The sequence below is a fragment of the Engystomops pustulosus genome, chromosome 9, assembly GCF_040894005.1.
Source record: "Engystomops pustulosus chromosome 9, aEngPut4.maternal, whole genome shotgun sequence".
In the NCBI taxonomy this organism is placed as follows: Eukaryota; Metazoa; Chordata; class Amphibia; order Anura; family Leptodactylidae; genus Engystomops; species Engystomops pustulosus.
Window position 1 is genome coordinate 36,688,230 of NC_092419.1, and position 20,159 is coordinate 36,708,388.

General features: G+C 43.2%; 1 protein-coding gene across 1 annotated transcript in view; it reads left to right on the forward strand.

The window, feature by feature from the left end:
- F9 (coagulation factor IX) overlaps positions 1 to 20,159 on the forward strand; it is a 49,320-nt gene that overhangs the window by 16,192 nt on the left and 12,969 nt on the right. The window contains exons 3-5 of the mRNA XM_072123143.1: positions 3,173 to 3,197; positions 9,227 to 9,340; positions 19,185 to 19,319. Coding sequence (XP_071979244.1) covers positions 3,173 to 3,197; positions 9,227 to 9,340; positions 19,185 to 19,319 — 274 coding nt within the window. The remainder of the gene's footprint in view (positions 1 to 3,172; positions 3,198 to 9,226; positions 9,341 to 19,184; positions 19,320 to 20,159) is intronic.

The window sequence follows — 20,159 nt, forward strand, 5'->3', positions numbered from 1 at the left end:
GGGCGGCGGGGGTGAAATTTGTAGGCCAGCTATTATCTCCGGAAGCAGAATTTCTCAGCTTCAACGAGATAAGGGAGAGACATACGGTACCCAATACGGCCAGCTTCCATTACACGCAACTGCGACACGCATTCAAAGCCCAATTCGGCTCCTTCAGCCTGACAGTGAAATTCTCCAAACTAGAGACTCTGATGAGTACCCCGGACCTCCCTAAGCCACTCACTCAGTGCTATGCTCTCCTACAAGAGCAAAAGTCCAGACCGTTTGATAGAGCCCGTGAACGCTGGAGACAGGATATCCCTGACCTGTCGGATGATGACTGGAGGGAGGTCGAACTGTCCTACTTCACATCTGTAGTGAGTGCGAGGGACTTCCTGATCCAATCTAAATTCCTCCATCGAGTATACTTCACCCCTGCTAGACTATTCCGTATGGGAGCAATGCCCAATGATCTTTGCTTTCGCTGTCAGGCTGAAGTCGGATCCTTCCTGCATTGTGTCTGGTCCTGCCCTAGGGTTCATGTCTTCTGGTCCGAAGTGCTGGAGTTCCTAAATGTACACTTTGATTTCCCACGATTACTGTCTCCCTCTGTGTGTCTCCTTGGTATCATAAATGAAGTCATCAATGGCCACTATGAAAAAATTTTCTTTAGGTTTGTCATATACTACGCCCGAAAAGTGGTGGTGATGACCTGGAAGGACCAGGAGCCCCCTCCATTAAAAAGATGGATACTACTTATTAACAGCGTCATTCCCCACTACCGGTCCCTGTATGTCAACAGGAAGTGTCCCCAGAAGTTTGACCGCATCTGGTCCAGATGGTGCGCGACTCCCCATACTGCCTTATAATCACATGTGATATATACTCCTCTCCCTGATGAAGGAGACTGAGCGTGCTGGTATGTGTGTGTGTGTGACTGATTGTCTATGTGTCAATAGTTATTTGTGTTGTATCAAGATGTCTGGCTACAGTATCTGCTGTCACTTATAGCGATATATCCCTTAGTTAATATTGGAACGCAATAAGATCCTGTTCGTTACCACGGATGCTATTCAATTATTCTGTATTGTGGGGAAGAAAGTATGTAACAGACAATCTTGTTCTTTGGTTTTGTTTATTGTAATTGTTAAAAATTTTTTCCAAAAAATTTGCAAAAATAAATACTTTTAAAAAAATATAACGCTTTTACTACAGATTAGCTTTTTTGCAGCTTTTAAAAGAGAGGAAGAAGACACACATACAGCAGGGAAGTTGTTAAACCTATAAACATTAGGTAACTATTTCACTGCTGGTATCTACTACTTATTACATGAAGTATTCTCCTCCATGTGATGGAAGTTGCCAGACTAATTGTTTAGTCCTGTATGTAAACTATGCAGTCATCAATGGATTTATCTGTAGGAATATCACTGGATTTCTTTCAGTTACTTCTCAGTTGCTTCTCCCTAGAGTTACTTCATGGAAGAATACAAAGAATCATAAGAAGGGAGGGCACCTTGTAAAAGACTCAGCTTTAAAGGGGTAGTCCACTTTCAGCAAATAATTGATATTTCTGTAAAGAAAAGTTATACAATTCTCCATGATACTTTCTCCAACAATTCCTCATGGTTTTTTTCTGTTTGCTGTCCTGCTATAGAAAACTTCTATGGTTACTTCCAGTGGATAGAAATCTGTCATGGTCTTGGGAGGGACACGCAGGTGCACAGCTTGTTATAACATACAGCTCTGATTACTCTCTGTGATAATAACCAGTTCTGCACAAGTATGACCATGGACAGATCTCTATCCACTGGAAGTAAACATAGAGACTTTCTATAGGATGACAGCAAGAAAAGATCTAGAAAATCACGAGGCATTGATACAAAAAATTGTATTGTTAGATTTTATAGCTTTTTCTTTTGCAAACAATATCAATTATTTGTCAAAAGTGGACAACCCCTTTAAGTCAAAAAGAAGAAGAGGTTAGACTTCTCCAACATTAGTGCTGCTGAGGAGGATTTTTGGTAAGTAGCTTCAGAGCAGAAAATGCCATAGCTCTGGAAAGAAAGCAGACAAGCAACACACAGGGCATCATTCTGTTTGTTTTGAAAGGGGGAATTACATATCACAATTTGGTCAAAATCATTATGAATTCAGAAATTAGACTTTTTAAAAAAAAATTGCACTTTTTTTTAGCATGTATTTGGTAGTGTGTTTGTACCTGATGTGTAAAGAAGGCCTCACAGTCTCTTGGGTGTAGCTTGGGACTAGGGTTAGTATCTTACTGGGTAAAACTATTTTGTAGATATTATTAACACTCAGTTTTTGTGGAAATTGTGTTCATTTTTTTGTATTGTGACATAAAGTAAGAAGGCCTCTTTTAAGTCATTCTTTTTAATTCTAAAGATAAAGCCCAAAGCCTAGATCGTAATAAAACCTATCCCACATCAGAACATCCTTTCATAACATCATTATAGCTCAATTATCCTAGGGAAATGGTGCTTCTTACCTGCCGCCTTAGGACAGGATACATTCATGTGTCTTTTAGAAGCTCAGGAGTCATTGTGATTAGAGACTGATTCATTCTACATGACATTAATAATATTACAAGGCATTCAACAGGTTCTTTATCTAAATTTACTATTACCAATATCTGATTACAATGGAAGTAATGGACAGAGAAAAATAAGATTTCACTACTGCCAAGACTCATTGCTACAAACAATGTTCAGTACTAAGAACTCTCTTTATATTACACAGTACATTTTGTGTACTGTAATGTAAAGGATATAAGACCTGTGTGGATCTTTGGCAACCGTTTTCAGTGCTGAAAACAAAGATTTGGTCAAAAACGAACAAAAGAGAGTGTTTCTATTTATGAAACTAAAGTGTCAGGTAAAATGTTTGCAAGTCTGGAAAAATGTAGTTAAATTATATTTTAATACCTATTTTAAAAAAAATAGTATCGCCATATTCTAACATCTGGAAGTTTTTAAAATCTTTTTTTGTTTGCGGAATGAAAAAAAAAAAAGTTGCGGTGCAGTGAGACACGGTTCACAATAGACATTAATGGGGGTCGAATGTGTTGGGAAACTACATATATTCATTTTTTTAGATTATTATATTCCATGGGGATTTTTTTAATGAAAAGCCAAATGAAGACCTTTACCAGATTATCTTTTCTTCTCCTCAGATGGAGTTTTGGAAGCAGTATGTCGGTAAGATATATTTCTATTCACTTTTGCGCAGCTTCTTTTATTGCTGTAAAATATGGCACATTACATCTTATAGATTGCATTCACATTAACGTCGGCTTATTTGTTTTAATTATTTCCATGCACAAGACACTGTAATTAAAATGTATATATTCAGCAAGAGCCCGGCTGCTATACTGAGATAAAGCTCCTCAAACACCACCACCGAGGCGAACAATACGGCTGCATACTGATGGCTGAACTGCGCCAGAATAGGAAATTATTGCATGGAATTGGGTAACCTCTGCTTTACTTTAGACAAGCATTTATACAGAGGATTATTGAAAACCGATGCAAAGGATGAATGATGTATTGGACGTAGCGTAACAGCTGGCGGGCGCCACTTACACTACCCCTGCCAACTTTTAATAAGTTAAAAAAAAAATGAAAATGTAAAACACTTAGCATGCTGAGCAGAATTTTTGAGATTTGGACCTAGCCATTGACATTGGACACATCCCAAAGCTACAACATCTGAGTCACAATTAACAAGTATGACTCTGTTTTAAACCCCAAAATTAGTGCAGATCATTCCCCCTAGATACTGACTACACACAAACTGAAGACCATATAGGAAAAATTTTTTACTATGACCACTATGGGTGCACTTAGCTCTCAAATTTGGTCATTGCTAGGGACAAGGGGATCCTCTTAAGTTCAGATCCTCTTAAGTACAATCTTAAAAGTCCTGTTTTGGCCTGGGTTCTGGTACCAAATCTGGAACCCACCCCTAAAAACACAGTTAACTGTTTAGATGCCTCATGTGTACATGTACCATATATACTTGAGTATAAGCCGACCCAAGTATAAGCCGAGACCCCTAAATTTTACCACAAAAAAAACTATATTTTTTTATTCGAGTATAAGCCGAGTTTGGGATTTCATCACATTTTTTGTGCTGAAAAATTAGGATTATACTCGAGTATATATGGTACCTTTGTGTGTAAATGAAATCATTGGGGAGCGACGTTCCTCCCCAAAATGGCAGCGCATACATAAAAGATCAATTTAATTGCCAACGGCATTTAAAAAGTTGGTGCCCACGATTGGTGCCAGCAATGATCAGGGGCATTACTGGCAGGGTGGTTGAGATGGACCTAAACCCGGATTTCTTATGAAGTCTGGTTTCGGCTCTCATCCTTAGTCATTGCATCTCAATGGTGGACAATTTCATTATTTATTTTTTTTTTAATCAATAATTATCTACCTGCTATAGAAAACAATGTTGTTATTGGCATCTAAATGGTCTATATATTTTTTTATTTTGTTGCAATCAATTATCAATTAATGTGCCAAGTACCATGGTGTGGCACAGCCAAGTAACTGCACTCAGTATATACAGGCAGTCCCCGGGTTACATACAAGATAGGGTCCGGAGGTTTGTTCTTAAGTTGAATTTGTATGTAAGTCGAAACTGTATATTTTATAATGGAAGTTCTAGACAATTTTTTTTCTTTTGCCCCAGTGACAATTGGAGTTTCAAAATTTTTGGTGTAATTGGACCAAGAATTATCAATAAAGCTTCATTACAGACACCTTACAGCTGATCATTGCAGTCTGGGACTATAGTAAAGCATCCAGAGAGCTTCACCAGAGGTCACAGTGGGCAGAGGGGTCCGTCTGTAACTATGGGTTGTCTGTAAGTCGGGTGTCCTTAAGTAGGGGACCGCCTGTATAGACATTCACCATATAAAGGCTCTGCCCATGGGCTCCCCTTCCCCCTGGGAGGCTGTTTTGTATCAGTATATTATAACATAGGGTTCCACCTTCCAGCTCACCCTGTAGATAATCATTTCACTCATCACTGAGAGGTTTTGCATACACAGAGGATTTGCCTCCTGTCTGAGCTTATACAGGCCGTGCAGACACACATATGCTTCCTACTGAGAGACTAATACAAAAATCTCATATCATAAGAGGTCAGAGAGTTATTGCTTTGTTCACTAAAAGAACACGCTCTGTGCAATAAATCATTCTGATAGTAACATGAATTCTTGAAATAAGTCCTCTACATGCAAAGCGGCCTCCAGAATAATTGAATTGCGAGAGATAAAGAGCTTTTGATTGAGATATTAATGCCGAAATAGCAGTTTTGATCATATAATTAACTGCAATTTGCCTAAGTTTGCATTTATTATGATTATCAATGAGTTCTCTCTGAGTAACAGTAATTGCCCGATACAGAGACCTACATATACAAAATACAGAACTGACTCTGATCTATAACTTGTGTGCAAAAAAATTGTCAAGAAATAGAGGTCAGGTTCCCATTGATGTCTCCACTGCTCTGCTAGTCTCCTTTGTACTCCATGTGCCTGTGCAGTCAATCATCAGCCTCTGCAGTGGTGTGCTACACATTACTGAGGCCAATGATTGGTTGTAGATGTAACACAGAGTATATAGAACCATTCCTACAGACAGAGAGGACCAGAACAACTGCACGGGAACAGAGGGGAAATAAAAAGGTAAGTAACCCTTCTTTCAAACATTGGTCTGGTTGTAAGCATCCTCCCTCTGCTCTAACTGCAAAAGAACAAACATTTCTTAAACTCAGCCCCCAGACAATCGTGCACCACCCCTTCTATAAACTCAGACCCAGGACAAGCCAGTCCATCATGCACCACCGCTTCTATAAACTCTGCCCCCAGGACAAGCAAGTCCATCATGCACCACCCCTTCTATAAACTCAGACCCAGGACAAGCAAGTCCATCATGCACCACCCCTTCTATAAACTCTGCCCCCAGGACAAGCAAGTCCATCATGCACCACCCCTTCTATAAACTCAGACCCAGGACAAGCAAGTCCATCATGCACCACCCCTTCTATAAACTCAGACCCAGGACAAGCCAGTCCATCATGCACCACCCCTTCTATAAACTCAGACCCAGGACAAGCCAGTCCATCATGCACCACCCCTTCTATAAACTCAGACCCAGGACAAGCCAGTCCATCATGCACCACCCCTTCTATAAACTCTGCCCCCAGGACAAGCAAGTCCTTCATGCACCACCCCTTCTATAAACTCAGACCCAGGACAAGCCAGTCCATCATGCACCACCCCTTCTATAAACTCTGCCCCCAGGACAAGCAAGTCCATCATGCACCACCCCTTCTATAAACTCAGACCCAGGACAAGCAAGTCCATCATGCACCACCCCTTCTATAAACTCAGACCCAGGACAAGCCAGTCCATCATGCACCACCCCTTCTATAAACTCTGCCCCCAGGACAAGCCAGTCCATCATGCACCACCCCTTCTATAAACTCAGACCCAGGACAAGCCAGTCCATCATGCACCACCCCTTCTATAAACTCTGCCCCCAGGACAAGCCAGTCCATCATGCACCACCCCTTCTATAAACTCTGCCCCTAAGACAAAACATCTTAACAGGTCCCAACTTTCCATTAATACCGGAACAGATCGGCAGATGTTAAACCCCTGTGATCTATGAAAAAAACACAAGATTATTTCAGACTCAAGAATAAAATCCTATAACTCCTTTATATTTCCTGTTTACTTTATACATATAGAATAAAATTAATTACTTCATGATCAGAATTATTTGAGCCATGTCTCATATGGGCACTTTTTTAGTAAAAAGTAAAACTTTTTAACCAAAAAAGTTGCATAAATGCTAGAAATGGAAATAAATCTCCAGCTTAGGGGCACATTCATTGCAGCTCGTACGCCTGGAAACAGTTGTACCAGCTGTGATTTTTGTACAAATCCTGGCCCAGATGCCAAATTGCGACCTTAATCCCCTGTAAACCAGGTGAGTGTGGAGGAGGAGGTGCCTGTGCAGGGTCAGACCTGGTGGTGCAGTGTATCGTTGTGCTGCGGGACGGCTAGATTCATCAGAAGGCCGTAGCCTTCTGACAGATCCGATGAGCACATGGGGGTATGAACAGCATCATATGCTGGGGCAATTAGCGCCAGCATAAGATTAATGTGCCCCATAGTGCCTCATCATGTTCCAATTCCTTTGTTTGAATGAAATAAATGTTCCCATTCACTGACAGCAGAGACTGAAAACCCTAATAAGGGCTCAGATACTTAAAGGGATTGTACCAAGATTGATTGTTATTCCCCATCCTCTGGATAGGACATAACAATCTGATCGGCAGGGGATTGACTACTGGGGCCCCCACCGATCAGGATAACCTATGGAGCGGCAGGTTAAGAATATGTACTATGGGGCACCAGAAATTGCAGAGCACAGCGCTCGGGTATTTTACCACTTCCATTCATTGGCCCACATTTATCAAATCTAGTGCAGTCTGTTCTATGTCTGGTTTGCCTGTGGAGCGCATCAGATTCATCAAAAGTGGCGCACAATGTTTATAAATCTAACGCCTCCTGCACGGCTCAGGAGGTGTACACCAATTTTTTGGTGCACTTTGTTCATGCTGTAGAATTGTGGCGCACGTCAGTTATAAATGTGGCGCAAACTACGACTAGGCAGTAACACGTCCCTTTAGGTGAACATTTTTGTTGGACAGTTCAGGCGCAGACACTTTATAAATACACAAATTCTTTCTTGTACAAAGTCGGACAGAAAACTGGTACAAACACTTGTTTGTAAACGTACACCATTGTTTTTGAGAGCAATGGAGACTTTGCTCAGCAACTTCAGACGCTCCCATAGTACAGTATAGCAGGCTGAGTTCAGTGCAGTGATACTAGGTTTGGCCTGGGATACAAGATTCTTGAACTGCATTTGCTTGTGGGCTACCAACCTAAAACATATAAAGCCCTATAACACTTAAAGGAATTCTACCATCAAAATCCATCATAATAAACCAGGGACACTTACTCATAGATTCAAGCAGCGGGACTGTTGTAGTCTTAAATTTGTTATCCATGGCCTCCTTCCTTCTAAAATCAACTTTTAAAATTAATTTAAGTCAGAAGATATCTGGGGGTGTTACCAGAGGCTCTCTGTACTGCAACTTCACAGGTTGTTAAACTAAGGAGGTGCACTTTCGCCCTCTAATTGAATGAGTTTACATCAGAAAGAGGGAGGGGGAAAGTAACCGGAAGCTTGACAGCATAACAGCCTGTGAATCTACAGCACAGAGGGTCTCTGGTAATGCCCCCAGCATAATTTTAAAAGTTGATTTTAGAAGTAAGGAGGCCATGGATAACAAATTTAAAGGGAAACTGTCACCAGGAGACCCATTTTTAGCACTCCCCAGTCCCCACAGAGCATAGGACATACACTGCTAAAGTGTTTTTGTATAAAAAATTGGTTTTACAGAAAAAAAGATATGTTATATTGTACCTTTCATTAGAATCTGCTGTGTGACTAGGCAGTTGTCTAATGGGAGGGGCTGGAAAGGAGCCGTTCCCCCCACCCTTCGGAAACATGTGACCTTTTCAAATATATGAATAACTCCCCTCACTCGGGATTGGCTGTAGAGGAGCAGGGGGCGTCGCTAAGCCCAGTGATGAGTGTTTTCATATATTTGAAAAGGACACATGGAGGAGCTGTTTCCCAAGGGTGGGGGAGAACTGCTCCTTTACAGCCTCTCCCTATTGGCAACTGCCTAGTCACACAGCACATGCTAATGAAAGGTACAACATAACATATCTTTTTTTCTGTGAAACCAATTTTTGGTAGTGTATGTACTATGCTCTGTGGGGACTGGAGGAGTGCTAAAATGGGTCTCCTGGTGACGGGTTTCCTTTAAGTAGATTCCCACAGTCACTGTGCCTAAACCAGTGTCCCTTGTTTATCATGATGGATTTTGATGGTAGATTTCCTTTAACGACAACTGAGTTGAGGCATTGGAGAAAGTTGCAAAACAATTCAATATACACTGAAAAATTATTTCTTACATAAATCAGAAACCCCCTGTAAACCTGTGCTGGTAATCTACCTAGTCTCTCGCTGATCTGCCAGCAACGCTTATGTGTATGAAACGACATATTTTGTAGCAGGTCTGGATTTTCCATGTTATTGCACTTATTACTGTTATTATTTTTTTCTAGACGGGGATCAGTGCATATCAAATCCTTGCTTACACGGGGGCGTATGTAAGGATGATGTGAGTGCCTACGTGTGCTGGTGTCAACAAGGATACAGAGGGAAGAACTGCGAACTTGGTTTGTATCCCCCACCTGAGTTTCCATGCAAATGATCTCATTACCAAAATGCTAATTATGTAATTGAATAATTACATTGCCTTTCAGAGTGGTGGAGCTGATTTATAGAGAAGACAAGAACTGCATGCAATCATATATAACATACCATGCAGTTCAGCTATATGGCAGTATCACTATAGCTGACATGTATTGTACAAGTGACATAACTGCAAATCCAAACTACGGTACATAAAGTTCTTAAAGTCGAAGGGGGTGGGGGGCCATTTATCATGACTTGTATTCCAGTTTTTTTTGCGCACGAGGCATGAAAAAGTTGCAATCCCTTGGCACATACAACATAATATGATAGTAAAGCGACATGTGAATCCAGCCTAAACATCATGAAACAGTGAACTTCTCCCTTTTCAGTCGTCATGGTGGAAAAAGCCCATAGCATCTGAGAGGTTAAATGTCAGTGATTGGAGTTATGCATAGTAGATGTCTCCTATGCAAAATAGTGGGCACCTGCTACGGCTATATTTACACACCTGACAGCTCCTGCAATCTTATTTTTTGACTCTTCTCCTTCTAAATAACCATTCAGATGTTAATATTGACCACCCATAGGTATAACCAGGGGTTCAGCAACCCAGGAGCCCCAATATTTCACAATATAGTGTATCCTGTATGTATATATGGGCACAGCACTGCACTATTCCTCCTACCCTGAATATATGGAAATAGCACAGTACTACTACTACTCCTATCCTGTATATATGTGCATGCAGCTCAGTACTACTACCCCTATCCTGTACATATGGGAACAGATCAGTACTACTACCCCTATCCTGTACATATGGGCACAGATCAGTACTACTACCCATATCCTGTACATATAGGCACAGATCAGTACTACTAACCCCATCTTGTATATCTGGGAACAGATAAGTAATATTACCCTTTTCCTTTATATATGTATATATGACAGAAGTCTGATCTTCAAGCATAGTCAGCGGATTTCTTTTGTTTTTAGAGACAATTTATATGATGTATACTTAAAGCGTAACTTCAAAGCTATAGTGATGTTACCGAATTATTATATGTGATTCCCCTTTTAAAAACAAGCAGAATGATGCCTACTTTGTGCTGCTCAGCCTTTTCTTTCCAAAGTTATGGCATTTTCTGTTCTGAAAGTGTTTGACAAAAATATTTCTCACTAGAGGTGAAGTGGGCGGAGACTAATATATCTGTCAGTCTATGGCCTCAAGCTGAGGCTAGTTAGCCTGCCCACAGATCTAATGATGCCTTGTATTCTCTCTCAAAGTAATTTAGCATTAAATCCATTTAATTTCCCATAAGCAAATCCACTGAACACCGAACAGTGCACATACAGGATGTATATGGTGACAGCCTGGCAGCTTCTATCAAATGGAGGAGCAGGGAACTTAATACGTGGAAGAAATTATAAGTAAACCAGTTACATGAAGTCTATAGCCTGTGCTCTGTGACCAGTAAGGGTTAAAAGCACAGTCCCAAAGTGTGGAGTACAAGGTGGGGGAAGGGAACAGCATGCGTTGCAAAAAGACAGAGAAAGTTCTGTGGAATCACAGGCTGGGATGGATGGACTGATAGGGAACAGGGGAGATCTTGTGCCTTACTATTCTGTGCAGGAGACATCCACTGTTCTGTACACATCCAGCTCTGCTACATACACAGAGAGAGTGCAGACCTCTTCCTCTGTTAGCAGGGAGCAGCAGCCCCTCCCCTCCCAGGAGTCCGTAGAGTTTGTTTATAATAAAGTCTCCATGGCTTATCAGCACAGGCAGAGGAAGCAGCTCCTGCAGCACTGAGGTAATCTGAGGGGGATAGCAAAGAAACTCCTGGATTTAGGTAGCACAGTTGTTTTAGATCCGGAAACTAATTTATTTATGGGGGGAAAAAACCTTTACATTTACTCTTTAAAGGGAATCTGTCAGCTCCCCAGTTACAAGCCCACAAAATATTTACCTTGTAGAGGAGTGTCCTCCAATAGAAATAAGCATTTTAGTGCACCATAGGCATGACCTCAGTATTCATTGCACCTTCTCAAGCACTGAACCTTCTGGCCCCTCCCATACTGCACTGAAATGATCATTTGCCTAAAAATAAAAATTTCTCTGCGTTGAGGCCACAGACTTTCTCCAGAAGGGTTTGGAAAACTTGGAGTTAATGATTAGGGTATGCGTATCTCTTCATTTTCAGAGTGGTGTGTCAGGCGAGAGGGGGGAAAGACAACCAGACAGTGAGCCCTGAGGCTGAACCCCCCCCACTGTCCCTACCTACTTGCCTCAAGACAGCTCTAGCAACTGCGGACAACCTCGGTGGCGGTCCCTATACTATGTAAGTGACACACGTAACAGGACAAGACAGACAACACAATAAGGGGTAGTCGACAAGCCAGAATCAAAACCAGAAGAATCGCAGTACAAAGTCAGTAGGCAAAAAACGGTAGTCAAAGTCAGGCAGAGGTTCGGCAACGATAACAGAAGGTACAAAGAGGTCACAGGGAAATATGGGGAGCTGGGATATCCAGGTAAGAACTAGACAATAGCCAGCACGCAATTGAGCCACTAGCTGCCTTATAAGTGAAGCTGGAGAGACAGACAAGAAGCTGATAGGACTAGTGCTGATTGGAGCTGAAATCACCTGCATCAGTCCAGCAAAGACCAGGTAACTCATTAACTGCTGGACCATAGTCATCGGGTGTGTCCAGATTCCAGAGGCACAATTCACATTGCACATTACTGTCAGAACTTGCTGCACCACCGCAATCGGGCGTGTCAAAACCCCTGAGACACAATTCACACTGAACGGTTCTGACAGTACCCCCCCTCTTATGAGGGGCCTCAGGACCCTTAATCGTTGGACCAGGCTTAGAAGGATTATGTAAATGGTACCGCCGGACCAGACGGGGCGCATGCATGTCTTTAGCAGAGACCCATGTGCGCTCCTCCGGTCCGAAACCCTTCCAGTGGACCAGATACTGTAAGGAGTCCTGTACCCAGCGGGAATTCAAAATTTTCTCCACCTCATACTCCAATTCCCCCTGGACGATGAGTGGAGCCGGAGGAGGTGAAGGCAACACCGGTGGCACATATCTTTTAAGAAGAGACTTATGAAACACAGGATGGATACGAAGAGCATTGGGTAGTTTCAACCTAAAGGTTACCGGATTAATGATTTCCACAATGGTATAAGGTCCAATATATTTGGGTGCCAGTTTCCCTGACTGCACCCTAAGTTTCAGATTTTTAGCTGAAAGCCAGACCTTCTCACCTAGTACATATTGCTGGCCAGATATACGTCTTTTATTAGCATGTCTTTGATAAGACTCTTGGGCTTTTACCAAGTTCTGATGAGCTTGGGCCCAAACTGTGCACAGTTTAGAGAAAATGGCCTCGGCTGAGGGATTAATAGATTCTGCAGAATGAACAGACGAGTACCTGGGGTTAAAACCATAATTACAGAAGAATGGTGACATCTTAATAGCACGTTGTTCATGATTGTTTATAGCAAACTCTGCTAGAGAAATGAAGTCTTTCCACTTATTCTGAGTATCAGCCACAAAACATCTTAGAAATTGCTCTAACGATTGATTGGTCCTCTCTGTCTGTCCATTTGTCTGAGGATGGAATGCAGACGAGAAGGACAGAGAGATACCTAATTTGCCACAGAACTCTCTCCAAAACCTAGCCACAAACTGGACACCCCTGTCGGAAACAACATTCTCAGGCACCCCATGAAGACGTAGAATATGATTAATAAAAAGTGTGGCGAGTGTGCGAGCGTTAGGCAGTTTACGTAGTGGAATGAGATGACACATCTTAGAAAATCTATCCACCACTACCCAAATGACTGTCTTACCCTTAGATAGTGGCAAGTCGGTAATAAAATCCATAGAAAGATGCGTCCAAGGTCTCGTAGGGACCGGTAGAGGATGTAACAGACCCTCGGGTGGCCTACGAGGGACCTTGGACCTAGCACAAACCTCACAAGCTTCGACAAAAGCCTTGACATCTCGAGCCCAAGATGGCCACCAGTAATGGCGTGAGAGCAGATACTTAGTACCTGCCACACCTGGATGACCAGACAAAACTGAACTATGAATCTCTTCAAGAACTCGGAGTCGAAGGTTAGGCGGTACATACAACAAAGAGTCTGGAGTGTTATGAGGTGCTTGACCCTGAGATTCTGCAATCAGGGTCACCAAGTCAGGTTGCAAAATAGACACTACTACCCCGGGTCTTAAAACAGTATCAGATTGAGTTCTGGGGGAACTTTCTAAATCAAAGCTACGAGACAAGGCGTCAGCCTTGATATTACGGGAACCAGGTCGGTAAGTGACTTCAAAATCGAATCTGGTAAAAAACAAAGCCCATCGGGCTTGACGTGGCGAGAGACGTTTAGCATTGTCTAGGTAAACCAGATTCTTATGATCAGTGAGTACCACCACCTTATGTTTGGCACCTTCAAGGAAATGCCTCCATTCATCAAATGCCAACTTGATGGCCAATAGTTCTCTATTACCGATATCATAGTTACATTCAGCTTGAGAGAACTTCTTTGAGAAGAACGCAATAGGTCGCAGGTTAGTAAGAGTGTCCGATCCTTGGGACAACACCGCTCCTACCCCTACCTCTGATGCGTCCACCTCCACAATAAATGGACGTTCAAAATTAGGTTGAGTCAGTACTGGGGCCTCTGAAAAACACTTACGGAGCTTGTCAAATGCTCGGATAGCCTCATGAGACCAGTTGACAAGATCTGCCCCCTTCCTGGTGAGATCAGTAAGTGGTTTGGCTATAACAGAAAACCCCTTAATAAATTTCCTATAATAATTAGCGAACCCCAGAAATCTTTGTAAGGCCTTCAAATTATTGGGACGTTCCCACTTTTCGATGGCCACCACCTTAAGGGGATCCATACGGAAGGAATTAGGGGTGACGTAGTAACCCAAAAAAGAGACCTCCTGGATACCAAACTGACATTTAGACAACTTAGCAAACAGACTGTTTTGTCTAAGCAGTTCCATCACTACACGAACATGTTTTATGTGTGAAGCCCAGTCGGGAGAAAAAATCAAAATGTCATCTAAGTAGACCACAAGAAAACGACCTAGATGCTGACGAAATATATCATTCACAAAATGTTGAAAGACCGCCGGGGCATTGCATAAACCGAAAGGCATCACTAGATATTCAAAATGACCCTCTGGTGTATTGAAAGCGGTCTTCCATTCATCACCCTCTCTGATTCTAATCAAATTGTAAGCCCCTCGCAAGTCTATCTTGGAAAACCATTTGGCCCCCACAATTTGGTTAAATAAGTCAGGAATCAGGGGTAGAGGGTGTTGATTCTTAACAGTGATTCTGTTAAGTTGTCGATAATCTATACAGGGTCGTAATCCCCCATCCTTCTTTCCCACAAAAAAGAACCCTGCTCCCAATGGGGAGGAAGATGGGCGAATGTGACCCTTCTGGAGACTTTCCTTAATATACTCCCGCATAGCCTCCCTTTCTGGACAAGACAAGTTAAAAATACGACCTCGAGGAAACTTGGCACCGGGAATTAATTCAATGGCACAGTCGTATGATCTGTGTGGCGGCAATCCGTCCACAGCTTTTTCATCAAATACATCTGCATAATCGGACAAAAAACTCGGAATACCCTCTTCCATGGAAGAGCACCCAGCAAAAGAAACCACCTCACAATGGGAGTCACATTCAGTACCCCATTTTACCAGTTCCCGGTTTGCCCAATTAAAAACAGGATTGTGCTTCTCCAACCAAGGCAAACCTAAGATCACATCAGACGACAGGTTATGCAGACACAAAAACTTCATACGTTCCACATGAACTGCCCCCACCTTAACCTCAAGGCAGGGAGTGATGTAACGTATATCCCCCTGAGCAAAGGGGGCTGAGTCTGCTCCTGTGACATTAACAGGAGATTGGAGCAGAAGGGGACACACCTCTAGACCGGAAAAGAACATAGGGTTAACAAAATTAGCAGAAGACCCCGAGTCAATCTGAGCATAACCAGAGATGTTTCTCCCTCCCAAAGACAATGAAATAGGCAATAATAACTTATTCTTATTGGTGAAGGTTACCTGTTCGCCTGAGTGACCCCCTCGATAGTCACTCAGGCGTAGAAGTTTTCCGGCGGTGGTCCAGGAAGGGATGGACATTGCCGGACTCGATGTCCTGCTTTCCCACAGTAGAAACATAAGTTGTTCAACACACGATATGCACGTCTGGTCTTGGCATCAGTAGAATCCACTTGCATAGGTTCCTCTGATGGGGGTATAGCAGGAGGGGAAGGACTAGGGTTGGTAACACGAATAGGTGAAGGTCTAAAGGCGTCTGATGTACCTCTCTCCTTTAGCCTGTCTCTCAAGCGTCTGTCAACTCGGATAGCTAATGTCATGCTATCCTCAAGGGAACTAGGAGTGGGATAAGCTACCAACAGATCCTTCAACCGATCATTCAGTCCGACACGAAACTGAAATCGGAGTGCCGAGTCATTCCAAGTGGAGGGACCACTCCACTGCCTAAACTCCGAGCAATATTCCTCCACAGGACGTCTACCCTGCCTCAGACCTGTCAAGTGACGTTCAGCATTAGCTGCACTATCCGGGTCATCATACAGTAGCCCTAGGGCCTGAAAAAACCCATCCACCGTCTGTTCCACAATATTTGTCAACGCAGTTCTGCTGTCCATGACAGCGGCAGTATATTGGGCTGGCTATTCTGTCAGGCGAGAGGGGGGAAAGACAACCAGACAGTGAGCCCTGAGGCTGAACCCCCCCCACTGTCCCTACCTACTTGCCTCAAGACAGCTCTAGCAACTGCGGACAACCTCGGTGGCGGTCCCTATACTATGTAAGTGACACACGTAACAGGACAAGACAGACAACACAATAAGGGGTAGTCGACAAGCCAGAATCAAAACCAGAAGAATCGCAGTACAAAGTCAGTAGGCAAAAAACGGTAGTCAAAGTCAGGCAGAGGTTCGGCAACGATAACAGAAGGTACAAAGAGGTCACAGGGAAATATGGGGAGCTGGGATATCCAGGTAAGAACTAGACAATAGCCAGCACGCAATTGAGCCACTAGCTGCCTTATAAGTGAAGCTGGAGAGACAGACAAGAAGCTGATAGGACTAGTGCTGATTGGAGCTGAAATCACCTGCATCAGTCCAGCAAAGACCAGGTAACTCATTAACTGCTGGACCATAGTCATCGGGTGTGTCCAGATTCCAGAGGCACAATTCACATTGCACATTACTGTCAGAACTTGCTGCACCACCGCAATCGGGCGTGTCAAAACCCCTGAGACACAATTCACACTGAACGGTTCTGACATGGTGACTAAATATGAGCTTACAATGATGTCAACCAACCAGATCCCATTCTGTGAAGTTGTAAGCAAATAAAACAACACACAGAACATATACAAGTTGTTCATAATGTAATTCATTTTACATTAGACACTTCACAAGAATATGAAATGTGAATTGATTTTATAGATTTTAATGGAAAAGGCAGCGTGCCGGTGATGGGCCTCCAGATGGAACCGCTCATCCTTGTAGTATTTATCTGTACACACAATCGCACATTATGTCATTGGCTGAGCAGCTGCACTCACACTATATGAGTTTACATAGTCGGGTAATTACTGATTAACAAGACGCTTGGTATTGTCTGGGGTGGGAGCAAGATGCAGGGTGATTGTACTTTTTTTTAGGATCTTTTAATTCTATAGTCCCGTAACCTCCGTTATAATATTTGTTACATACATTTAGGGGGGAATTTATTATTTAGAATTTATTCTTATTGTATGATGAAGGCCCCACCCCCGCTGTATCCATCGAGTGGCGTGGCTGCTGGGAAATTCAAATAATTCAGATTCTTTCTGTGTTTTTTTAGGGCGTGGATTGGATATACTGTATTCCAACGCCCCATGTAAAGTTATGTCTGGGGTTATCCTAATACATAGTTCCTCTTCGGATCTGATTCAGTCTCCCAGAGAGCAGATTTCACCCAGTCTCCTAGAGAGCAGATCCTCCACACTGCTCTCCTCTCCTTCCCGTCCTGACATGTGTTTCTTGAGGACCGTGAGTTATGTAAGAAGCATGTGACTGATCACCTTATTCTTGCACACAACAAGTCTGCCAGCTTAGACTAGGTAGAAAGAAGCGTGTGTGTGTGTCTCTGAGTGCTGGCTACTCTGTGGGGCATCCCTGTGACTGCTGGCTACACTGGGGGGCATCCCTATGACTGCTGGCTGCTCTGGGGGACATACATATGATAACTGGCTATTATATGAGGTATCCCTGTGACTGCTGAATATCTGGGGGGCATCTGTGTGACTGCTGGCTACTCTGGGGGACATCCCAATAACTGCTAGCTAATCTGGCAGGCAAACCTGTGACTTCTGGCTACTCTGGGGGCATCCCTATGATGACTGGCTACCCTGTGGGGCATCCCTGTGACTTCTGGCTACTCTGGGGGCATCCCTATGATGACTGGCTACCCTGTGGGGCATCCCTGTGACTTCTGGCTACTCTGGGGGCATCCCTGTTTAGGTGAAACAGGTTCCCTTTCTTCTAAGTAAGGGTGCGGTCACACAGTGCGTTTGCAAGACACTTTTAAACGTATTGCAAAACACATGCATTTTTTTACAGGTTTTGATGTGTTTTTCTTCATTGCTGGAAGCGTAAGCAGGTTTGTTAACATTTTCACAGCTGTTTAAACTTCCAGGACTGAAAAAAAAATGCTTTCAAACCAGCCAAATGCATGGTAGCATTGGTAAAATGCATTGCAAATGCACCGTGTGAACGCACCCTCATCATTGTCCATGAAATGAAGAGCCGGATCACTAGCACAGTTGGCAGTTTAATACATACAGCAGTCAGACAGGTACCAGTTTTGGAACTGGACCCTTTTCCGTTTTTACTTTCTTACCACCCTCAAAAATCCATAACTTTTTTTTTTTCTGGTTACAGAGCTGCTTGTGAGCTTGTTATCTGTTCAGTTATGTTTTCATTTTCATGCACATTTGTGTTATGTGTACTGCGTTTTTAACATGAATTTCACCTGATCTGACACCATTTCACGCAAAATATGCATCTTGATGTGGATTTTATAAGAATTTGTCAGAAGCCTGTAGACTTCAATAGAAAAAAATATGCATGCAAAAAAACCTGCAAAGCTGCTGAAACAACAATTTCTGCACAAAAAAAAAAAAAACGCATCATCCAAATCACATTCAATTTAATTCTAATGTATAACACTGCAAGTTTTCTGCAACAAAATCCAGACTGAAAATCTGCACCTAATCCGCGACATGTACAGAAAAGAATAATTTTTATGCATTGCACAACTGGCCATTGCTGTAAGTCCAACAACCACCATAACTATATTTCCAAAATGAAATATATAACCTAATAATTCATAAAATAAGTATTTTTCGGACTATAAGGCGCACCGGATTATAAGGTGCACCATCAATAAATGCCTGGTAAAACGTCTAGGTTCATATATAAGGCGCACCGGATTATAAGACGCACCTGATTATAAGGATGAATGACCAGCAGGTGGCAGACCTGTGCACAGCTCAAGGCAGCTGTTGTCTGTAAGTACGGTTCATATATAAGGCACATTGGACTTTAAGGCGCACCTTTGATTTCTGAGAAAATCGAAGGATTTTTTGTGCACCTTATAGTCCGAAAAATACAGTAAGACTATAAGATTTATAGTAGAACAGACAATCCTGCTATAGTAGTGTACAGTAAATCACTTATATCTTCCTCATTGTATTTCCAGAGTTACCCATCACTTGTACCATTAACAACGGCGGGTGCCAACAAATGTGCAGGGAAGATGCAGCTAAAAGAGTTATCTGCTCCTGTGCTAGTGGCTACAAGTTAGGACAAGATGGCAAGTCATGTGAGGAGGCAGGTAAGCGGAAGATTTTAAAAACATACATACAATGATATATACTGAATTTTGTAATTTTGGAAAGAGAAGCATCCATAGACTACATCATATTCCTGGTATTAAAGGAATAAGGATGAAGGATTGTAAACCAATCACACTGACATACTGGTGTGTGCCCCCTCTGCCAGGATCTGCGCTTCTTTAATCTTCTTATGCCCTCGTTTTTAAGGAAAAAAGGCTTTGCAAATTATCCTGAGGGGCTCAGGGCTCCACTAACACCTATGGAGCCTGGAGCCCCTCAGATTCATTTGCATAATTTTAAAAGCTTTTTTTGTAAAAACCAGGGCATAAGGAGGTTAAAGAAAAATGGATCCTGCCAGAGGGGACACACTCCAGTACAGGGCCGGCTCCAGGTTTTGGTGGGCCCCTAGGCGACAGAGCCTTAGTGGGCCCCTCCGTGCGCTGCCCTGCAGTGGCCACACTGCGCCCCCTCCCCCTGCGGACACACTGACTACCCCCTTCCACCTGCGGACACACTGACCACCCCCCCTCCCCTTCGGACACACTGAGCACCCCCCCCTTCCCCTCCAGGCACACTGACCCCCCCAACCTCCCCCTGCGGACACACTGACCTCGGGGACACACTGATTCCCCCCCCCCCTGCGGACACACTGAACCCCCCCCTCCCCTGCGGACACACTGAACCCCCCCCTCCCCTGCGGACACACTGAAACCCCCCCCTCCCCATGCGGACACACTGAACCCCCCCTCCCCATGCGGACACACTGAACCCCCCCTTCCCTGCGGACACACTGAACCCCCCCTGCTGAGACAATGACCCCCTCCTCCCCCTGCAGACAC